Consider the following 19,889-nt stretch of genomic DNA (forward strand, 5'->3'; position numbering starts at 1 on the left):
ATTATATCCAACAACGACCTCAAGGAATTCAAGCAGATAACATCAACTCACATAGTATATTGCAAGGACTGGGTAAATTTGATAATACTGATCGCCATTTGCAACCTCAACCATTCATTGATCAGATAAAATTAGTACAAACTCTTGCACCTACCTCTTGGAGCATGTGGCGTCTTCGTTTGACTAGTTTATTGATTGGCGAACCCCTGATGTTCTTTCGGAGTAGAGCCCATGAATTTACATCATTGGATGAGTTTGTAGCTGTCTTCCTGGAACAGTATTGGAGCAGAAGTAAACAGTTGGACGTGCTAGCGGACATCATATCATGCGATTTCAACCCTAACTTAGACGGTGCATGTACCACTTTCGTCACTGCCCTACAGTTCAAAAATTCTCAATTGAGCGAGCCCATTAACGAATCGGCATTAGCAAGTATTATTCTGAAGAAACTACCGTATCAAGTTAGAATGGCACTCGCCACACAACCCATTACTGATTGCAAACAGCTAATAAATCATTTATATGGCATACAGTCTGTGATGGCAATGTCAAACCACCGTTCAGACCAAAGATACACACGGAATCAACATAACTCAAAAAGTAATCAGTATACCAGCCAAAATTATGAACCGGTATCATATGATCGCTACCGATCTGCCCCTCAATTTGAACGCCGCTATGAGCACAAGCAAAATAGTAACTGGAATAATGAAAATTTTCAAAATCGCACAACCAACCATTACGCCCAGCAGAGCAACCGCAGGAATTACTATGATGGCCGTGATCGATTAAACTCAAATAATGGTCACACTCAGAATAATTACAACAGAAATTACAAACCGCCACCTCAACAAGTAAGCACAAATTATACATTAGCGCATGCAACAGGATTAAATCAACAAAAAACACGGAACCCAGCACCCAACGACCCGCCACCAGATATACAGAAAACTACAGCTAATAAACCATGACTATATGATACCCCCGATATAACAAGCACAAGCTCAAATGAAACAAACAAAGAAAAGCAGGATATTTCAACGTCATACACCTCATTCAGAAATGATTTACCGGAGACTTTGTTAGAAGAAATCGAGAAGGAAAGCAGGCTACCGGATATCCAAATGCAAGCGTATATCGATATCGAAATATATGGAATGAGGGTTCAAGCATTAGTAGATAGTGGTTCACAATGTAGCCTCATACAAACAGACATATTTCAACGTCTGAAAGAAAAAACAAAATTAGCTACTCTACCGTTAACCAACGTATATGTATCAGGTATCAGTCCAGGACGGCGAATACATATAACTACTCAATGCTTACTGGAAATAAATCTTCAACAACAACGATTCGCTTATACATTTCTCGTATTACCTGTATCCGGTCCGCACATAATAATAGGTACAGATTTTCTACAACATTTCCAGGCCTGTTTAAATTTCCAAACCTCGAAATTTCATGCTTTTACCGAAACCGAAGCATACGAAGTTATAGTACCCCTTGATCTGAAGAAACGCACTGAAGGAATTGCGGAGGTACATTTCGCTCACTACATGGAAGGCGCGCCGAGGAAGTGGGGTATCCACGGAATTGAAAATGCTATGGAGTATATGGAGGTATTAAGCCTAACAACGAAGGACCGAACACCGTCAGGAGCAGACTCTAGTACCGAAGAATTGTTAGAGATACTGATAAATAGAATCCATCAACGTACCGATTGGCATCCTGACATTAGACAGGAAATAATTCAAGTATTCCGTAAAAATGCAGATGTTTTTTCCGAACAACCTGGTCTAGCTACTCACTTCGAATGTTCACTCAATGTTAAACCACACGACACGTATTACCGCAAATCATACCCCATACCTTTCACCTATCGATCCGCCGCCATAGCAGAAATCTCTCGCATGGAACAATTAGGAATTATAGAAGAATCCACAGCACCCTATAGTTTGCCGATTGTGTGTGTAGCAAAAAAGGATGGAACAGTAAGACTATGTCTGGATGCTCGCGCCTTGAACCGTATATTGGATGATGACCGAGAAGGACCAGACCAAATTGAACAAGTTATGCAAACTTTCCATGGCAAGACCATATATTCAACGGTAGATTTGAGCGCAGGATATTGGCAAGTCCAAGTAGCACCGGAATCGCGCGATTATTTATCCTTTCTGTTTAATGGACGCAATTATAGGTTCACTCGTTTAGCGTTTGGATTAAGAAATGCTATGGCTATATTCATACGGTGTTTGAGACAGGCGCTAGGAGACGATATCAGAGACTACTGTACATTATACGTGGACGATGGATTAATAGCCTCACAGAATATACGTGAACATTGCCAGCATTTAGATATAGTATTTGATAGATTGATAAATTGCGGATTGAAACTCAAACTATCGAAGTGTGAATTTTTTGCGAGGGAAGTGAAATATCTAGGACACATAATCACACCTACTGGCATATCACAGGACCCGGACAAATTATTAGCTATCAGACAATTTCCATCACCAACCAACCGTAAACAATTACAAAAGTTTATTGGATTTTTACAATTCTACCGCCGCTTCAACAAACAAATGTCACACTACACTGCCCAACTCAGTCATATATTGTCTAGTACCAAGCCTTGGATTTGGACTAACAAAGAAGAGATCATATTCCAGCAACTAAAAGAAGCCTTCCTAAATTCCGTCGTGTTGAAACACCCTAACCTGAAGAAACCTTTTTTCTTGAATGTCGATGCCTCAGATTACGCGATAGGCGCAGAGATTTTCCAAGAAGATGATCAAGGAGAGAAAGGAGTGCTAGCATTTTTTAGTAAGACACTCAACTCAGCACAACGTCGATATTCTGTGACCGAAAAAGAGTTGTTGAGTATTGTGGAAGTATGTATTAAATACCGGACATTGTTGCTCGGCAATAAGATATTTATCAATACCGACCACAAAGCCTTAACATTTTTCAAAACAGCCAAATTAAATCACAACCGCTTATCTAGATGGTTTCTTGCGCTTCAAGAATACGATATCGAATTGACCCATCTGCCAGGAAAGAAAAATCAGACCGCCGACTTTCTATCCAGGGAAATAGATGCTACATATTGTCAAGATACCAACCTGAAGTGTTTCGCCGTAAAGAGTGGAGAAAGCATACCATATCCTCCCAATATCCAACCACGAATTCATACTGCCGTATTAACCCCTGAAAGAATCCGCATCGCCCAATACGAAGACCCAAGACTGTCCCGGATCCGCGAATTGATGGAAGAAGGAGCTACTGAACCGCCCGATTACCTGCGACAGTACACCCGCTACAAAGGATTTATGTTCCACCGACCGGCTAAAAATACTTACGACTGGCGCCTAATCATCCCCGCTAATATGGAAACAGATTTGATAAAAGAAGCTCACGAACGTATTGGACATTTTGGAACTACGAAGACCCTCCACCTACTAAAAGAAAGCTGTTATTTTAAAAGCATGCATAAAAAAGTGGCCAAAATAGTAAAAGCTTGCGATATATGCCAGAAAGCCAAATACCCGCGATACCATATCAGGGGCGAAATGAATCCCATTCTCCCTAGTGCACCATTGGAATTGATATCAGCGGATATATATGGTCCATTACCCATGGCACAATACGGAAAAAAATACATATTCGTGCTTACATGTGTTTTTTCAAAATATACAATGCTATTCCCATAGGTAAATTGACCGGAGAAGTTTTGGCCCGATGCATAACGGAAAGATGGACAAGTGAAGTAGGAAAGCCTAAACGAATCCTATCTGACAACGCAACCTATTTTTGTAGCAAGCAGTGGAAAGAAATACTTCACCTGGCTAATATTAAATGGTCGAGGACATCTCTTTACAACCCCAGCGCTAATCCAGTAGAGCGACGTATGGCAGAGATCTCTCGTTTTATGCGGACTTACTGTAACGAAAAACACCAACAATGGGTTAGATATATACCATTTTTAGAAGAGTGTTATAATAATAGTCTAAATGAAAGCACCGGTCGTACGCCTTACGAAATCATGTTCGGTAAAAGAAACACTACATTTATCGAAAAATAATTGATTTTCCAAGCTCAGAAGTGAACAAGCTAACAAATCCTAGTATCCATCATCTAGTAAGATTGAAGCTAGAGCAAAAGGCAAGTAGTAGAAAGAGATTTCACGACCGAGCATACAAAATATTTTCATATAATATTGGAGATGAAGTTTTAGTAAAGAGCCACAGGTTATCAAATGCTTTGGAGAAAGTAACTCGTAAATTCTTTTTAATTTATTCAGGGCCATTCACTATCGTAGCCATATCGCATCACAACACAGTCCAGTTGCAAGAGAATGAGAATACGCACATTGTTTGGTGGGAAAATGTAGCCAATATTAAACCATATCACAGAATTTGAAATAAATACGATAAGTAATCAAGGAAAACACCACTATCAAACGAATTACTGACCTATCATGATAAATTTAATATTGAGTTGGACCGCATGGCAATAATCCAATGTTTTTATTTCTCCCAACTGTCCAAAGCCTGCAACAAGCAAAAGAATAATTTTTAATTATGTAATTAAATAAGATACATCAAATAAAAAAGGACACAAGCGGGGATAGTATATTTAAAATTTGTTAATTACCTTTAAAGAGAAAAAATGTAGCAGTTAGGTTAATTGCGAGATTCGACAACCAGTTCTGACGTAAGCAGTATGAATGTAGAGACAGCGACCAGCTGAGCAAAGCCACCTGAATCAAATGTAGCGCTCAACATATGATTATAAAAAGAAAAGCATTGTAACCCAAAATGTTATTTATTACTGTTATTTATTATATTTATCAATGTTAGTATATTTATTTATATGTTTTATATTTATTACCGTTAGTTATGCCATGTTTGTACCCTAAAAAACCTAAAATGAATGCTAGTTACCTAAAACCAAAGAACCATTAGCAAAAGAAAAGAATTGTACCTGATGTATAGAAAAATTATTTATATTAAGACCTAGGAATTACTATAAAATATAAGCCCAGAAATTTGTACATCGAAATTATTGTTTGAAGGAATCAATTATGATAGAATCAAGAAATGTGTGTAGTTAGGTTGGCGGCCCTGCGAGCGGCAAAGTCAAAAATACTATGTTCTAAGTGTTGTAAGGAGGAATGTGTCTAGAAGATTATATTTACGATATTTTTTGTGTGTTGATGAGGAGAATTTGTTATTGTATTTGATAGAAGTCTAAGGAAAGCGCAGCAGATAGATCTGCAAACTATGATAAAAGTTTGAGAGTATAATTTGTAAATAAAGTATGGAATATATCGATGTATTGAAGGGTGGATTTTCATTAAAAACATTGTGATTCTCAAATATTTTGAATTCAAATCCAGGGGCGCGTGTAACATATTTGAAATTTGGGTAGATATAAAAATCCCTAGCTGAAGTACTAATAGGTCTGAGTAAAGTAACTGGCTAATATCGCCAAAGAGATAACATAAAGATTAGATAGCATCAGCTTGTCCTGGCTAAACGGTACAATAGCCTAAAAGGAATTGAAATAATTTTTTGCTAATAAATATTATTATATAAAAATTTGAAGATTGAGGTTAGGTATAAACATTCAGTGATCGGCGACCTAACAATCGACCGAGCCATGCAAAGTAGAATCTGACCAAACCCCTTGGCAGAGATCTATTGCGGCAAAACGGTATGCAATTTGGAAGAACAAAAGGTCACGTGGCTAACTATTAGGATGCATGAAATAAATAGTAATATATAGAAAATTAACTAGCATGTAGAGGGCATACTTAAAAAACCTAATAAAAATAATTAAATGTATCCAGGAAATAGGAGGTTACCAAGCGCATGAATACTGAAACAATTTGCATGCACCAATCACATAATGGCAGTTAATAGGCGGCAATAGTATGCCAATTCAAAAATATTTATATATATTTCTATAAATGATCAGAATTTATGTAAAATTGTTATATAGTCTATGTTATGGATATGGCCCGAAGGCAAAGAAATTATTAAACATACAACATAAGTAATAATTTAATATTTTAGTACGGTCTATTTGAACCTTAAATGGCGGAGGACTAGGATATTCAAATTTTATGTAAATTTGAAAGTCGGAAGTAAGAATTGTAAAATTGAGAAAGGAGAACCATCACTCGCCTGCCAAATGCCACCATGAGAGGTCCCTAAATATTATAGAGCGTAATACCTTGCTATAACTTGTAAAAAGCTAAAGTTAGTTTGAATTATTAAATTTCTTATAAGACTTTGTGATGCTCTTATAAAGCAGAAGTCATTTTCATTTTTAAATAATTTTTGTAACCCCTTGGAAGAGACGATTCCGGCTACCATAGTCCAGGACCACCAGGAGTTGGATCGACATCAGCGGCTCATAAGAAGATTTCGACACGTGAGTGAGAAATATTGAATTAGTGATGGGCGCCCTCAGTGCTTCGAAATTACCTAATAATCAAAGCTAGCTCGTCGAAAGGGTTTTCTTATAAATTAAGAATTTAATAAAAAATACTTGCGCAAGTAAATATAGTATTAAAGGTATTTTATTAGAGGAATAATGAGTCAGTACATTTCAGAAAATTCTAATAAATCAAAGAAGTATAAAATCTAGGCTATTAATGCATATTCATATGATCTTTAATTTTGCAATATAATTTGCGATAGTTTGTTGTAGCTCTGATTCACTAGATGAATTGCTCTACTTATTCCATCAGGTGCCGAATCTTGCACCCTGCGATAAATATATATTCATTACAAAGAAATCTACTAGATACTAGAGAATTTAATATATATATTTGGATTATTAGTTGCCAGTTTATCAAGTTGATCTTAAGGAACCTATTTTTAATAGAATTGTCCAAGTCGACAAGTATTAGCAAGCTTATATCGCAGCTACATACAAAGGATGCATATGATTAAAAGATAAAAGCACATGGTAACGTTTCGTGCTATAAATTTAGAGTATAATGTTTAGCCTGTGATATTTTACTGATTTCAATTATTGTTCTATTTTTATATTATATATTTTTATCGCTCTTTATATTTTTGCCCTGATCTATTTTTGCAATATTTGTTAATATATGTATCAAATTGTTTATGGTGTGCAATTTATTTTAATTCCTCAACACTATAGGATAAGTACCATATATATATATATATATATATATATATATATATATATATATATTTTTTTTTTTTTAATGAATTACAAGAATTATAGGGGAAGCTCATACCTGGGCCTATAAAGATTTTTATGAGACTGTATCCTATTAAAAAATCACGACCTAATTTTTATAATTATATCAAAATATTTCATGCTCTACCGACTGATGCCAAGCAGGAGGCTAATCGTTATTTAAATATAAAGAATAACGTCATATGTCCTATCTCAAAGCAATAAAAAGTTATACAATTTGTACTACCTATGTCATGATTGTCTGTCTACCAATTGTCAATGTCAATTTGTCTACCAATCTCAGAGTGCGAAAACTACCAATGAAGACATATGTTTTTAGATTGTCATTCATACTCCGTGCCAGAACTACCAATGTCGACTTCTGCACTTCTAGCACTCGCATTTTCGTATCGAAATGCCGTAGTTCGAAAATACAAGGTAATCTTTCAAGCTGATTTGTGAGGAAGTTGATATTTTGACATAGTTCTTGCACCAAGCCAAGCCAAGACAAGTTCTTTCTTATGCACTTTCAATGTTATTTTTCCTGAAAAAGGACGAAGGAGTGTGTAGTGTGTCATTTTTGTTGTCCAACGAACTTGTCCTATTCGAAGAATACGTGTTCAAACATTGAAGCTGATTGATCAATCCTTTCTGAAGGATTTATTGTAGAACATACAAACAGACGGACGACTTTCGCCTCCAGTAAGTCAAAAGTGAGAACTCGACAACGCTCGCTCAATAACCAGTAACTTTTTATTTATTTATTCAATTTATTTACAGCACACAAAAATACAATGAGAAAAATCAATATACAACAAAACAATTACAACAACTATGGTTATATAGTCTGGCCATGTTTGAAAGAAGCAGAGCTCGGAAACAGCCGAGCCCTCACGAAGTTACCCGAGCGCGGAATTTTTCCGACCTGACCTCCGTGCACTAGGAGCGCGGCGCGACGCCGTTCCGACCCCGAAAAGTCCAAAACTTTTTCGAGCTGCGCGCCGCGCCGCGCTCCTAGTGCACGGAGGTACACTTGATCACATGACATGTGAATTAAATACAATACATTGTATTTAATTCCAGGTCGGAAATTCACCGCGCCGCGTCTCGCCGCTCCATCGACCTAGTGCACGCTCTACTTAATAGAGCAGGAGATGTTTGAGGAATGCTATTGAAACACTAGGTACAATTGTTGGGCTCAAAAGTTGAAGCGGTTGAAGCGAGGAAACTCCAAGAGGTAGGCCTACAGTAGACGAGTAGATAGAGTGAGAAGAAGAGAGTAGAAAAGGTGATGAGTAGAAGAGAGAGTGAGATAAACAGACAAGCTGCCCGATAAATCATTCAGCCGCACTTCTCTACTCGCACCGCAATCCTACCGCATGTCTCCTGAGTACCCACAATTATCTGCATTCTCCTTACTCAGCTTGGAATGGCGTTTTGATATGGCTTTTTCAGATGTGAATTTTATCATGGCAACAACTGCACATGAATTATCTGCAGTTTCCATGAGACCGAGAAACGCTTCAACGTTTCACTTGCTAATTCCATTTATCACAAGGTCCAGAGAGGATCGTCTTGGCCCTTATTAATGCAATATTATCTTCTAATCGAAGAAGGTGGGAGGAATGAAAAGTACGCTTCCGTGTAGTTGCTTATCATTGCATAGTTTCATTCATGCGTCATCGGCAGTCCTACACTTCCATGCCTGTGAAATGTGAAACAGACTGCAATATGTTATAATGTAGTTCTGAAAGGATATAAGATATAAGATATTTTTCATTGCCAATAAACATATACAGTGCAGTAATAGGCAAAAGTCACAATACAAACAATACAATAAAAGTAACATAATCATATCACTGGCGGAAATAACAATACAAACAAAAAATTACCAAGTGACAATACAACCAACAACTGAATCAACCGAATACAGTCAAACAAAAAAGCAAAACACAAAACTGACTAAAACACTCAACACTGTACCACAAGTGTAACATTATCACAATATGCTTATTTTATGAAAAATACTTATACAAACTCTACCCTGCTAGTCATTGATAACAATATCACCTTCAAGAAACTCTTGCACTGTATAGAAGGACTTAGATGTAAGCCACTTGCTAACTACCATCCTGAAACGACCAACTGGAATCGCTCTAATTTCTAGTGGCAGCCTGTTGAATAGTTTTATTTGCTGGAAATAATGCCTTTTGTAAGTTTTCCTCAATCGAACGTGAGGCACTGTTGAATTCTCCCTATTCCTAGTATTCAAATTGTGGGTATTTGACTGGGTGTCAAAACTGGAAACTTTTTGTCTCACCTGTAACAGATTTTGATAAATGAAAAGTGCCGGTAGGGTCATAATATTCAGCTGTCTAAAAGCTTCTCTGCATGAATCCCTAACACCAAGGTTACTTATGATTCTTATCGCTTTTTTCTGCCACAAAAATGCCCTGATGCATTCCCGGATAGCAATGACATATTGCAACCTCTTTTTCTCTGAGTTAGTATGCTTCATAGTTTGTTTAATTCTTCAATACCTCACAAATGAGAAAAACTGTTAAACGACTTATTAAACACAATAAAAGCAAAATCTTGCCGCTCAAATTGGAGAAAACCTGCATGAATAAAATTCCAAGGGCTTCATTATTTTTCCTAAATAGTAAAAGATCGCAAGGAATTGATAAAATTTAATCTAAGAATTACAATCTTTCTAATACCTGAAAGAATAGATCTTTGATTACAGTACTTAGATATTATGATTTTATCATGATAGTATCTATTTATTTATTTGAATATTACAACAGTGCGATAGTATCCCTCTAGCTGTAAGCTATTTGAGTGATATATGAAAAAATCCTTACATACAATAAAACTATCAATAACAAAAGTTCTGTTTCCTTAATCGATCTGATTATAATCCTACATTTTGTTGTTACTGATTGTTCTGTTTTGTCCATTGCACCATAACTTAAATAGAAAATAGGAAAAAAACTTGCCTTAGTAAGCGACAATTCTACACTCACATTAACAAGACATCACTTTAGGATATTACCTATTATTATTCACTCTGACACAAATATTTATTAAATCATAATATATTTCCATTCTGAAATTAAAATAATCAATAATACATTACATTCCTTCCTGAAACTGAACAAAATAATTTATTCTCATTATTATTCTTATGAAGTGCACTTTGTTTTGTTTGAATTCATTTTTACTCTGTAACATTGTCAACTCTAATGGCGATGAATTTAAAAGAAATTGTATTCTGAATTCTGGATCTCTTTCACCATAGGCATTGTTATATCTTTGGGTTCTATAATTTCTATGTCTCAATGTGTATTCTATTTCATTCTATTTCTATTTTATTTCATTCATTTCTCTAAATTCGATCTTAAATTGGTTTCGTGACAAATATGTGAACCTGGCTAAAGCTTCCACCGTCAGAATTCCGAACAAGTGAAGTTCAACACCATTGAAAAGTGTTTTTATTATTCTTTCTACGGCCCTATGCAGTGGCTGTTTCATAGATTTGGGTGCTAAATAATTAATGGCGATTTCGTAGAAGAGAGTGCTCTACACCATTGAGCAGTAGATCATTCTTTTAGTAGTGATAGGAAAGTGATAACTAATTGTTGAACATTTATAGAGAGCAGATCTCATTGTTTATAAAAGTGAATTATTTTGTGAACTGAATCTCATATCATTATAAAATATTTTTCATCTAAAGTTGTTACAAGAATCAAGTTTTTGTCAATCACATCCATTCATGTGTGGATTAGCTAGACATTCTGCTTTATGACCTATTTACTTAAGAAATTCATTTTCATTGACATTAAGTCTCTGATTTCTGAATACTCTTACTTTGGTATTTGTACATTTATTTTAAAACTATTATTGAAGAAGTATTCCATTGCCAAATCAAGATCGTTCTGAATTAGCCAAATCTTTAACCTGCTCCTAAATCTTTAAGTATTATATGAAGAATATTATCATCAGCATATTGCATAACTCTACTTTTAGATTCCAGGCTTGCGAAATCGTTTACATGAATATTGAATATAATCGGTGATATTATGCAGCCCTGGATCAATCAACATGTTTGTTCATAACTGCTACTAATGTAAATTCCTATCCCAATTTGCAGAGTCCTATCCACGAAATAATTACTGAATAATCTAGTTTGTCTCCAACACCCATTCTCATTAATTTATGAATCATGCTTTCTTAATTTACCAGGCCGAAATATTTGCCAGGCTATAGTATCATTATAACTGACTGTTAATGGAAAAGAACAGGTAAAAATAATTGAATATTCATTTGTTTGTTGTTTGTATATTTGTTTTTATCTTTTGTTTGTGATAGATTCAAGAGAAAGCAGTTTTGTAACAGCAATAATGTCAGCTGGTATGACTTTCTCGGTAACCAGGGCTTGTACGATGGGCGATCTCATTGAATGTAGCTGTGATAAATCAAAAAAAGGTATGGTGGATTTTCCCCGTATTTATTGCGTTAAACACAAATTTCACTTTTATTCTAGCAAATCAAGTGAATATTAACAATGATATTCGCACAACACCAGAATGATTGATTGTCTCTCTTCTGAGAAGCTTGAGTCATTTATCTCATTATTTATCTTTTGCAATGTTTTCCAGAAATGTATTCTCTCCTGGATCTATATACTAGTAAGTCTAGAGATCATAAGGCCCTAATGTACAAGTACGACTAAAATCTTCAACTCGACAATTGTTTCCAATCTAGTTTTAAAACAGGCTAATTAGTTTTTTCATCCAAGGTAGGTTATGAACGTAATAAATAGTCTATTTCTTATTTGATTAAGAACAATCTGGGTGATGATAACAGTGGAGGACATTTTTTATAGGATCCGAAATTTTCCATGTAAACTGTCAGGGCCTTTCAAACGCAAAACTGGAACTGGAAGCTATGTTATCATGTGGAAAATCTAATATTGATTTATTATTCCTGACGGAACACTGGTTACGAGATAGCGAACTGAAAATGATGTCATTGCCTGGTTACACATTAAAAGCTCAATACAGCAGAATAGTCAAAATCTGAGGTGGATCATGTATATTTGTGCGAGAGGAATCAATTGATGGCTGTTGTAATGTTAGAAATGATTTAGCATCTTTGGCATTGGAGAGTGTATTTGAAATCTCGGCAGTAGAAATAAAACTGAAAGCAATGTCGAAAAAATAATAGTCTCATGTGTTTACAGAGCTCCCAAATCAAATTGCAACATTTTTATTGAATTGCTTCGGACTGTACTTTCAAGGGTTACAAAAGAAAAATGAAAGCTGGTGTGCCTTTGCGGATATTTCAATATAGATTATCACAAAGATGATCAGAACAGTAATATTTTTAAAAGCCTTATCTCGACATTCAACCTGAATAAAATAACGAGTGGTCCTACACGAGTAACTACAAATACTGCCTCGGAAATAGATTATATAATTACAAATTATATGCCTACTTTATTTAATGGCGAAATAATTCCCTGTTCATTTTCTGAGAGGAGCAGTATTTAGTTTATTACTAACAGTCCAAATTATAAACCTGATAAAGCATCTAATGGTAAATAAAGGAGAAAAAAGGAGAGAGGAAAACCATGCGAGTCAATAACGGAGCTAGTATCGAAGACTTGAATTGCGGACTGGCAAATGAAAATTGACACGCCGTTTATAATTGTAACAACGTTGAGGATATGTTCAACAATTTTTTATCTATATAATATATGAATCACTGCAACAGGTACGTTCCGGAAAAACTAGCAAAAGCGATACGAAAGCGGCAGTTATCTTGGATAGCGCCGGGCATGAAAGTCTCCAGAGATAGGTTGAAAATATTGAACTCTCTTTATAAAATTCAAATATGAGGAATTCATATTATTACAAGAAATGGTATTCGATATTTCAGCTTCGCATCTTATTACAAAATATACAAGAGTCTATATAGAAAGGTTTTAATAGCAGCCAAACAAAAAGCCGCCAGTATCTTCATTCAAAGAGCTGATAATCAGATAAAAGCCACTTGGACATTGGTTAGAAATGAGTTATCCACGAGCAAAGACCTAACATCAGAAACCAATATAGCCACTGATAATGGAATAATCAAACCAGGTAACGAGGCCGCCGATTTATTGAATAATTATTTTGTAAATACGCCACTAGATATTCAGAAGGAGCTTAAACAACAAAACCATATGCACAACTTTCTCAATTTCTTGGATGACTCTCACCAAAATAGTAAAATAAGACTAAAATACTTCGATTCATTGAGTATGGGATAACTTAGGGGAATAATAAAATCGCTTAAGAATAAAAAATCTTATGATTGCTACATCTCTAACCACTTACCTACTAAAACAATCAGCCTTGCCAATATTAAAGCCACTAACATTTATTTTCAATAAGTCAATGCAGGTAGGTTATGTGCCGTCAAAGATGAAACTGTCAAAGATCGTTCCAATTTATAAAAATGGTGATAGCACCCTTCCGGAAAACCACCGTCCTGTTGCCAATGTTTCTTAAGGTTGCCCAATGTTGCCTGGTGCCCAGTGTTTCTCAAGGTTTTTGAATATGCTGTCTTAGGACGATTGAGAAAGTACTTGAACGAAATAGGTTTGTCCTCTCCAAAGCAATTCGGATTCAGGCCAGGTTTTTCTGTTAATGACGCATTATTCTCTCTAATGGACGAGATATTGATTTCGGTGGACAATAGATCAAAGGTGAGCGGTTTGATAGCTGATCTATCAAAGGCATTCGACTTGGTTAATACAGATATATAAATGGAAAAGTTGAATTTTTATGATCTTGAGGGTCCGGTGCTCTATTCCACAAGGTTGTAATAGAGTCTCACCCATGTGTTTATAGCTCTAAATGGTTAAAAACAAGAAACGGAGTGCACCAAGGATCTGTTCTGGGGCCCTTGCGTTTTCTCTTACACATTAATGATTCACCTTCTTATCTCGAGCCAGCTCACTGTGTTCTATATGCAGATGATGTCAGCATCTTGCTGAAGAATGATAGTCAATCCGAAATGGAAGTACAATGTCAAGAGACCGTTCATAAACTTGATAAATGGCTAGCTGCCAATATGTTGTGCTTGAATTATAATAAAACTAAAGAGATTCCATTCAGAGAGAATTTGGTGTAAGGATTAAAAACTGTGCTATAAAACCCGTTAAAGACATTAAAGTACTCGGAATAATAATAGATTCCGAGCTTTCATGGAAGCCTCATTTGACATAGGCCTACCTGAAAGAAAGACTGAATTTGGCAATTTTTGCTATTAGAAATTTAAAATCACTCCTTAAAAGAGCAACTCTCCGAGAGTTATATTTTGCAATATTTCATTCTCTCTTGTCGTATGAGGTTGTTTTCTGGGGCAATTCGAGTGATATTATCGAGATATTCCGACTTCAGAAATGGGCGTTGAGAGTAATAGCAGGAGAATCAATAAGAAATAGTTGTCGGCCACTCTTTAAGGAATTTAAAATCCTATCATCGCCTAGCCTATACATCCTTGAAACTATATGTTTCATAAAAAAATATGAGAGCTCATTCAATACGGGAGCATTATTTCATAATTATGAGACAAGATACAGGCAAAACTTAAGGGATGATGCCCATCATATGGTTCTATATGAGCGAGATGTAAAAAGCTCTGGTATAAGATTATATAATATATTGCCACGACGTCTGAAGGAAATCACAGGTAGAGAGTTTAGAGCTCAATTGAAGAAGGAGTTACTGGATATATCTCCATATTCAAGGGAGGAACTTATTGCTCATTATGAGGGGCTCTAACTGTCTTTCAGGAGTTGGGGATGAAGATCTCATTCAGAAAAACAAGGAAAGGTAACACCAATAACAGTGGAGCTTAGAAAAAAACGAAGTGGGAAATAAGGATTGAAGGTAATATTGGAGACTTAAGAAGAAAAATAGGTATACTGACAGGCTATTTGAGAGATCCTGAAAAAGCATCACCGAGGCAGAAGAGGTTGGTGGATGAAATAGTAGTACAGCATATTGGCCTTGCTCAACAGGATAAATTCAATGAAACACTCGCACTCCAGATGGATAAATTCAAGCAGAGACTTGCAGCACTTGCTAATCAGTGTTGCATATATACAGGGGCTGAGTCGAGAAGACATCAGGCAACGTTATCCTCCAACGATGAAAGGAAATATTACAAACTTCTAAATAGCAATGATCACGGTGTAGTCCAACATCCTGGTGTTGGATCAGATGGAGAAGAGGGCTTATATAATTGATATCGCTGTACCTTCAGATGAGAATGCTCAGAAGACCAGAGGTGAGAATCAGAAAATACCAAGAGCTATCATTTGAGCTGAAGGAATTGTATGGGCTGAATACAGTAAGAGTACTTCCAATTGTAATAAAAATCAATGGCCTGATACTCAAGTCGGTTGTGGAAATTTGTCGAAGTATTGACTTGGTAGACGAGGTGCTGAAGAGAATGCAAAAATCTGTCCTTCTTGACACTGTGCGTAAGTTCATAAAATAGTCAAACAGTGTTATAAAGATGAAAGGAAGGTTGCATAGAAGTGCCCCTCCTTTGAAAATATATCCGCAAGAGCGTGCTTATGAAAAGATTAAGAATAATAATAATAATAATAACAATTTCGAAAACTTAGCCAATTGCCAATTTCTTAATATTATTACAGCCTACAACTTTTGTTATTTTGAGAACAAGTAATTATTCCAAAAATCCTAACTTCAACATAATGCACGAATAACAGTTTACTTTTTTCTGAATTTCTACCAAGTGATTAATAACATCCATTTGGATCTTTGGTTGATGCTGACAGACAGATATCGCACATATTCGTGAGGGAAGTCACCTGCTAGTTCCTAGTTAGCCAAAATAGCTTCTCAGCACTCAGCCAAGTTAAAACTTGCTTTACTTTGCACTTAGAGAGGGTATATCCAAGGCCTACTGCAAATAGGATCATCAATATCAACTATAAAAAGCAAATAAATGCTGTTTCGAGTTGGGAATGCAATGCTCCTTGAACAATAAATCTGAATAATAGTAAAATAATATGTTGTATTTTGAGTTCATTCAATTTGCAGTACAAAACAAGTCATATCTAAATGTCACTTTATTCTATGATGCACTTCACTTGGGAATTTTTATCTCAAGAACGAAATGTTGTATTGATCTGAAATTTGACATGGATATTTATGCTATAAAAACTCAACTTTGAAAAATAAAATAAAACATTTTCATAATGGCGGCCATTTTAAATTTTTGATTGGAAATTCCACGAAAACCGTTCATTTGACAAAAACTTTACAAGAGACAAAAAAGTTAGCAAATTTTATCAAGATTTTAAAGATACATTATTTATTAAGACTGGTCGAAGAATAACATGGAAATTAATTATTTCCGTAATGCATGCATGACCACTTTTCACCATTTAAACATCAATATTAATTTTTCGATTCCAATTGTATTCAAGATGACACTTTGAAACACGGTATGGCTCCATATGGCCATCCAGCTGATTTTACAATGTTTCTCAGATGATCTTGTTTGTTCAAGGTCATGCATACAGTACGAAAAGAATCAATTCCTCTGTTATTCTTCGACCAATCTTGATAAATAAGGTATCCTTGAAATTTTGATAAAATTTGCTAACTTTTTTGTTCATTGTAAATTTTTTGTCAAGTGAACGGTTATCGTGAAATTTGCAATCAAAAATTTTAAATGACCGCCATTTTGAAAATTCACAACGAAAATTTCTTAACCTATTTTTAAAAGTTGAGCCTTTATAGCATGAATATACATGTCAAGTTTCAGATCAATACAACATTTCGTTCCTGAAATAAAAACTCCTAAGTGAAAAAAAAACAAAATGGCAGCTATAAGGATAACCGCTGAGTTTTGGACACTTCAAATACGACATTTGTAGTCTCCTATCATTCAGGAACAATACCCTAAGATGTTCGACACTACTTCTGAAACATTCTGTATAATCTTACCAGCATTACTGTAATGCCCCTACGAATATAATAATCAGAACAAGAAATATAGGAGACATTCCATGCAATGGTAATTTCTGGTTGCACATTTTGCTAGCGAGATCTGTCGGAGCTTTATGGAAATTGAATTATTACTCAGGCTAGTTAGAGGCGTTTGTAGCGGAAAAGTTGTGTACTTGGGATATGGCAACTGGTTTTTAAGCGCTTATGCTCATCCTTTATCTATGATAATATGTCTGAGTGTGAGTTCTGTATTATAAGTTATCAGAACAAAAACACAAGAAAATCAAACTCTTATCACAGATAGATTTTGTGCATTGTCCAATACCACTACTTTTAAAAAAACAAAACAAAATGAGAATGTAGCAGAAACGATTTTATACAATTTCTTAAAATATTGTTTGTGATTTGCGATAGGTGCTGGCCAAGGGACTGTGATAAGCAGCCGTTCTGCTTCGACAGAAGTGAGCAATGGCGTTTCTATGGAAACTGACTGGGAGTGGGGAGGATGCGGTGACAATGTTAACTACGGATATAGAAAGTCACGTGCTTTCTTAGACGCTCCTTATCGAAAACGAACTGACATCAAATCTTTAGTCAAACTACACAATAATGACGCTGGACGACTGGTTAGTCAAGCATTTGTCAATAGCAAAAATCATTCCAATCTGTCAGTTATTGTTTGCTCTCTTATCTTAATCAAGATATTGTTTGTTGCAAGTTTATGCAAGTACCATTATCCCAAAGATGAACATTATTAATACATTTTTTACATCTCATTTAAAGTATCAATGATCACGGATCTTGAGAATAGCCTACATAATTTTACTTTCTACCGATTAATATCATGAAAGTTAAAGATAGGCATCCGATAAAAAATTATTCACGAAATTTTTTCAGTTGACATAATTCATTGTTAATTGAAGAAAGTGATTTTCAGCTACAGAAGAGACACTATTGATAATTTATACAATGGAAGTGATTCTTTCATATACAGAAATATTATAGTATAATTTAATGGTTTTTGGCCCATCGAAATTGTATATTAGAACTTCTCCATCATCTCTTCATAATACTGTATATTCTTATTTCCTGAATATGACTCGAAATATATATATATATATATATATATGTATGTATGTATGTATATGTATATGTATAAGAATCTAAGAAAGTCTTTAGCTTTCCAGAGAACCTTACGTATTTTATCACGAATATTGAATCATTCCAATTTAGAGAGAGGTAATAATATATATTTTGTTCGGTTGTTTTAATTAATTCTCAAGAATATTTATTCAATAAATATTATGTTATTCCTTCAGTCAAGTAACAATCATTAGCGTTTACAGGTTATGGTTGTGGCTACTGCGCATGCGCGTAAATGTCCGTTATCTTGCGCCAAATATTGTAGGCACGTCACGTTCGTTGTATTCCCTACGACGAGTCACCTCTTAAATAAAAGAAAAGACCACGAAATGACAAAAAACGACTAACGCGTTACACGACAAGATATTTGAGCGCGGGAATAAAGGCGAAGAAGACGTAGCTGCTACCTCTGCACTGCGGCCCTCAGACTATTCTCTCGCCTCTTGCTCGGCAGCTCGGCACCTTTTTAAGCTGGCAACATCTCTCGTGTAAACGCATGTAGTACTGCCTCCTCATCATCAAGCCTTTAACACTGACAACACTGCTTACATTCATATAATGCATTTCTTTCAAGCCGACGATCTTTATCTGGCTTACTTCTTTCTTTTTCAAGTTCGCCCATACCTTGAACAACACTCCCCCACCAGTATTAAACTGCCTCAGCAAAATACTGGCTGAAATATAATGATATACATAATATCATCTTGGATAATGATTGGAATATTTTTCAGAATATGTGAAATTGGAGAAATGTAAAACAGCTTCGTATGAAAGTTTGCAAATAATCTAAGCTAAATGGACATTGAATTATTTATGAGATTGAACCATTTTTATGATTGTTATGAGTAGGTTTGATCACTCTGATTATATTTGGATTTGAATTTAATGAATTGGTGTGATTTTTGCATAACCATGGCTAGTCCAAACATGATAATTATTTCAACAAAGTAAACTCAATAATCTTATACTTACAAATTTCAAGAATCAACAAAATGTAACTGAATTTATAAAACATACACGAACATTCACATAGGCCTGCCCTGTTTTCTAATATTTTCTACTTCAATTGTTTCACAGATTATTCCAGCGTTTCACTTGCATCAACTGGGAAAGTTTGATATGGATAAATGAAACCATCAATTGAATCTCAATAATCTATTAGTTACTTGAAAATTCTCTTCCATAAAATAGCTGGATTCATTGTAAAAAATTTCAATTTATTTTTAAAACGAAGTCTTTCACCTTAGTTTGTATAGAATGTTAGTGCTATTGTATATTATTAGCCTAGTGATATAAGTACTATCTATAATCTATTATGAGGAGATCGATAATTATTTATGTATTCTCAAACTACTCTCAGACAACTACATCAAATCACCAGTCAATTGAACCGTTTCTTGTTTATACTCATAATTTTGTATTCAGTACCAACTAAGCTTTCGCAGATATAAGCTTGACCCAATCACTATTAAAATAAAGGCTTTATTA

At 35.2% G+C, this 19,889-nt stretch overlaps 1 protein-coding gene across 2 annotated transcripts in view; it reads left to right on the forward strand.

The window, feature by feature from the left end:
- Positions 1 to 18,031, forward strand: part of LOC111056936 (protein Wnt-6) — a 57,078-nt gene extending 39,047 nt beyond the window's left edge. Inside the window, exons 3-4 of one of the 2 annotated variants that reach the window (XM_039423530.1) lie at positions 11,590 to 11,706; positions 17,673 to 18,031. In XM_039423530.1, the coding sequence (XP_039279464.1) occupies positions 11,590 to 11,706; positions 17,673 to 18,016 (461 nt within the window). In that variant the 3' untranslated portion in view covers positions 18,017 to 18,031. The remainder of the gene's footprint in view (positions 1 to 11,589; positions 11,707 to 17,672) is intronic. The other variant, XM_039423532.1, reaches the window with a different exon arrangement.
- The last annotated feature ends 1,858 nt before the right edge of the window (positions 18,032 to 19,889 follow it).

The sequence above is a fragment of the Nilaparvata lugens genome, chromosome 3 (assembly GCF_014356525.2).
Source record: "Nilaparvata lugens isolate BPH chromosome 3, ASM1435652v1, whole genome shotgun sequence".
Taxonomy (NCBI): domain Eukaryota; kingdom Metazoa; phylum Arthropoda; class Insecta; order Hemiptera; family Delphacidae; genus Nilaparvata; species Nilaparvata lugens.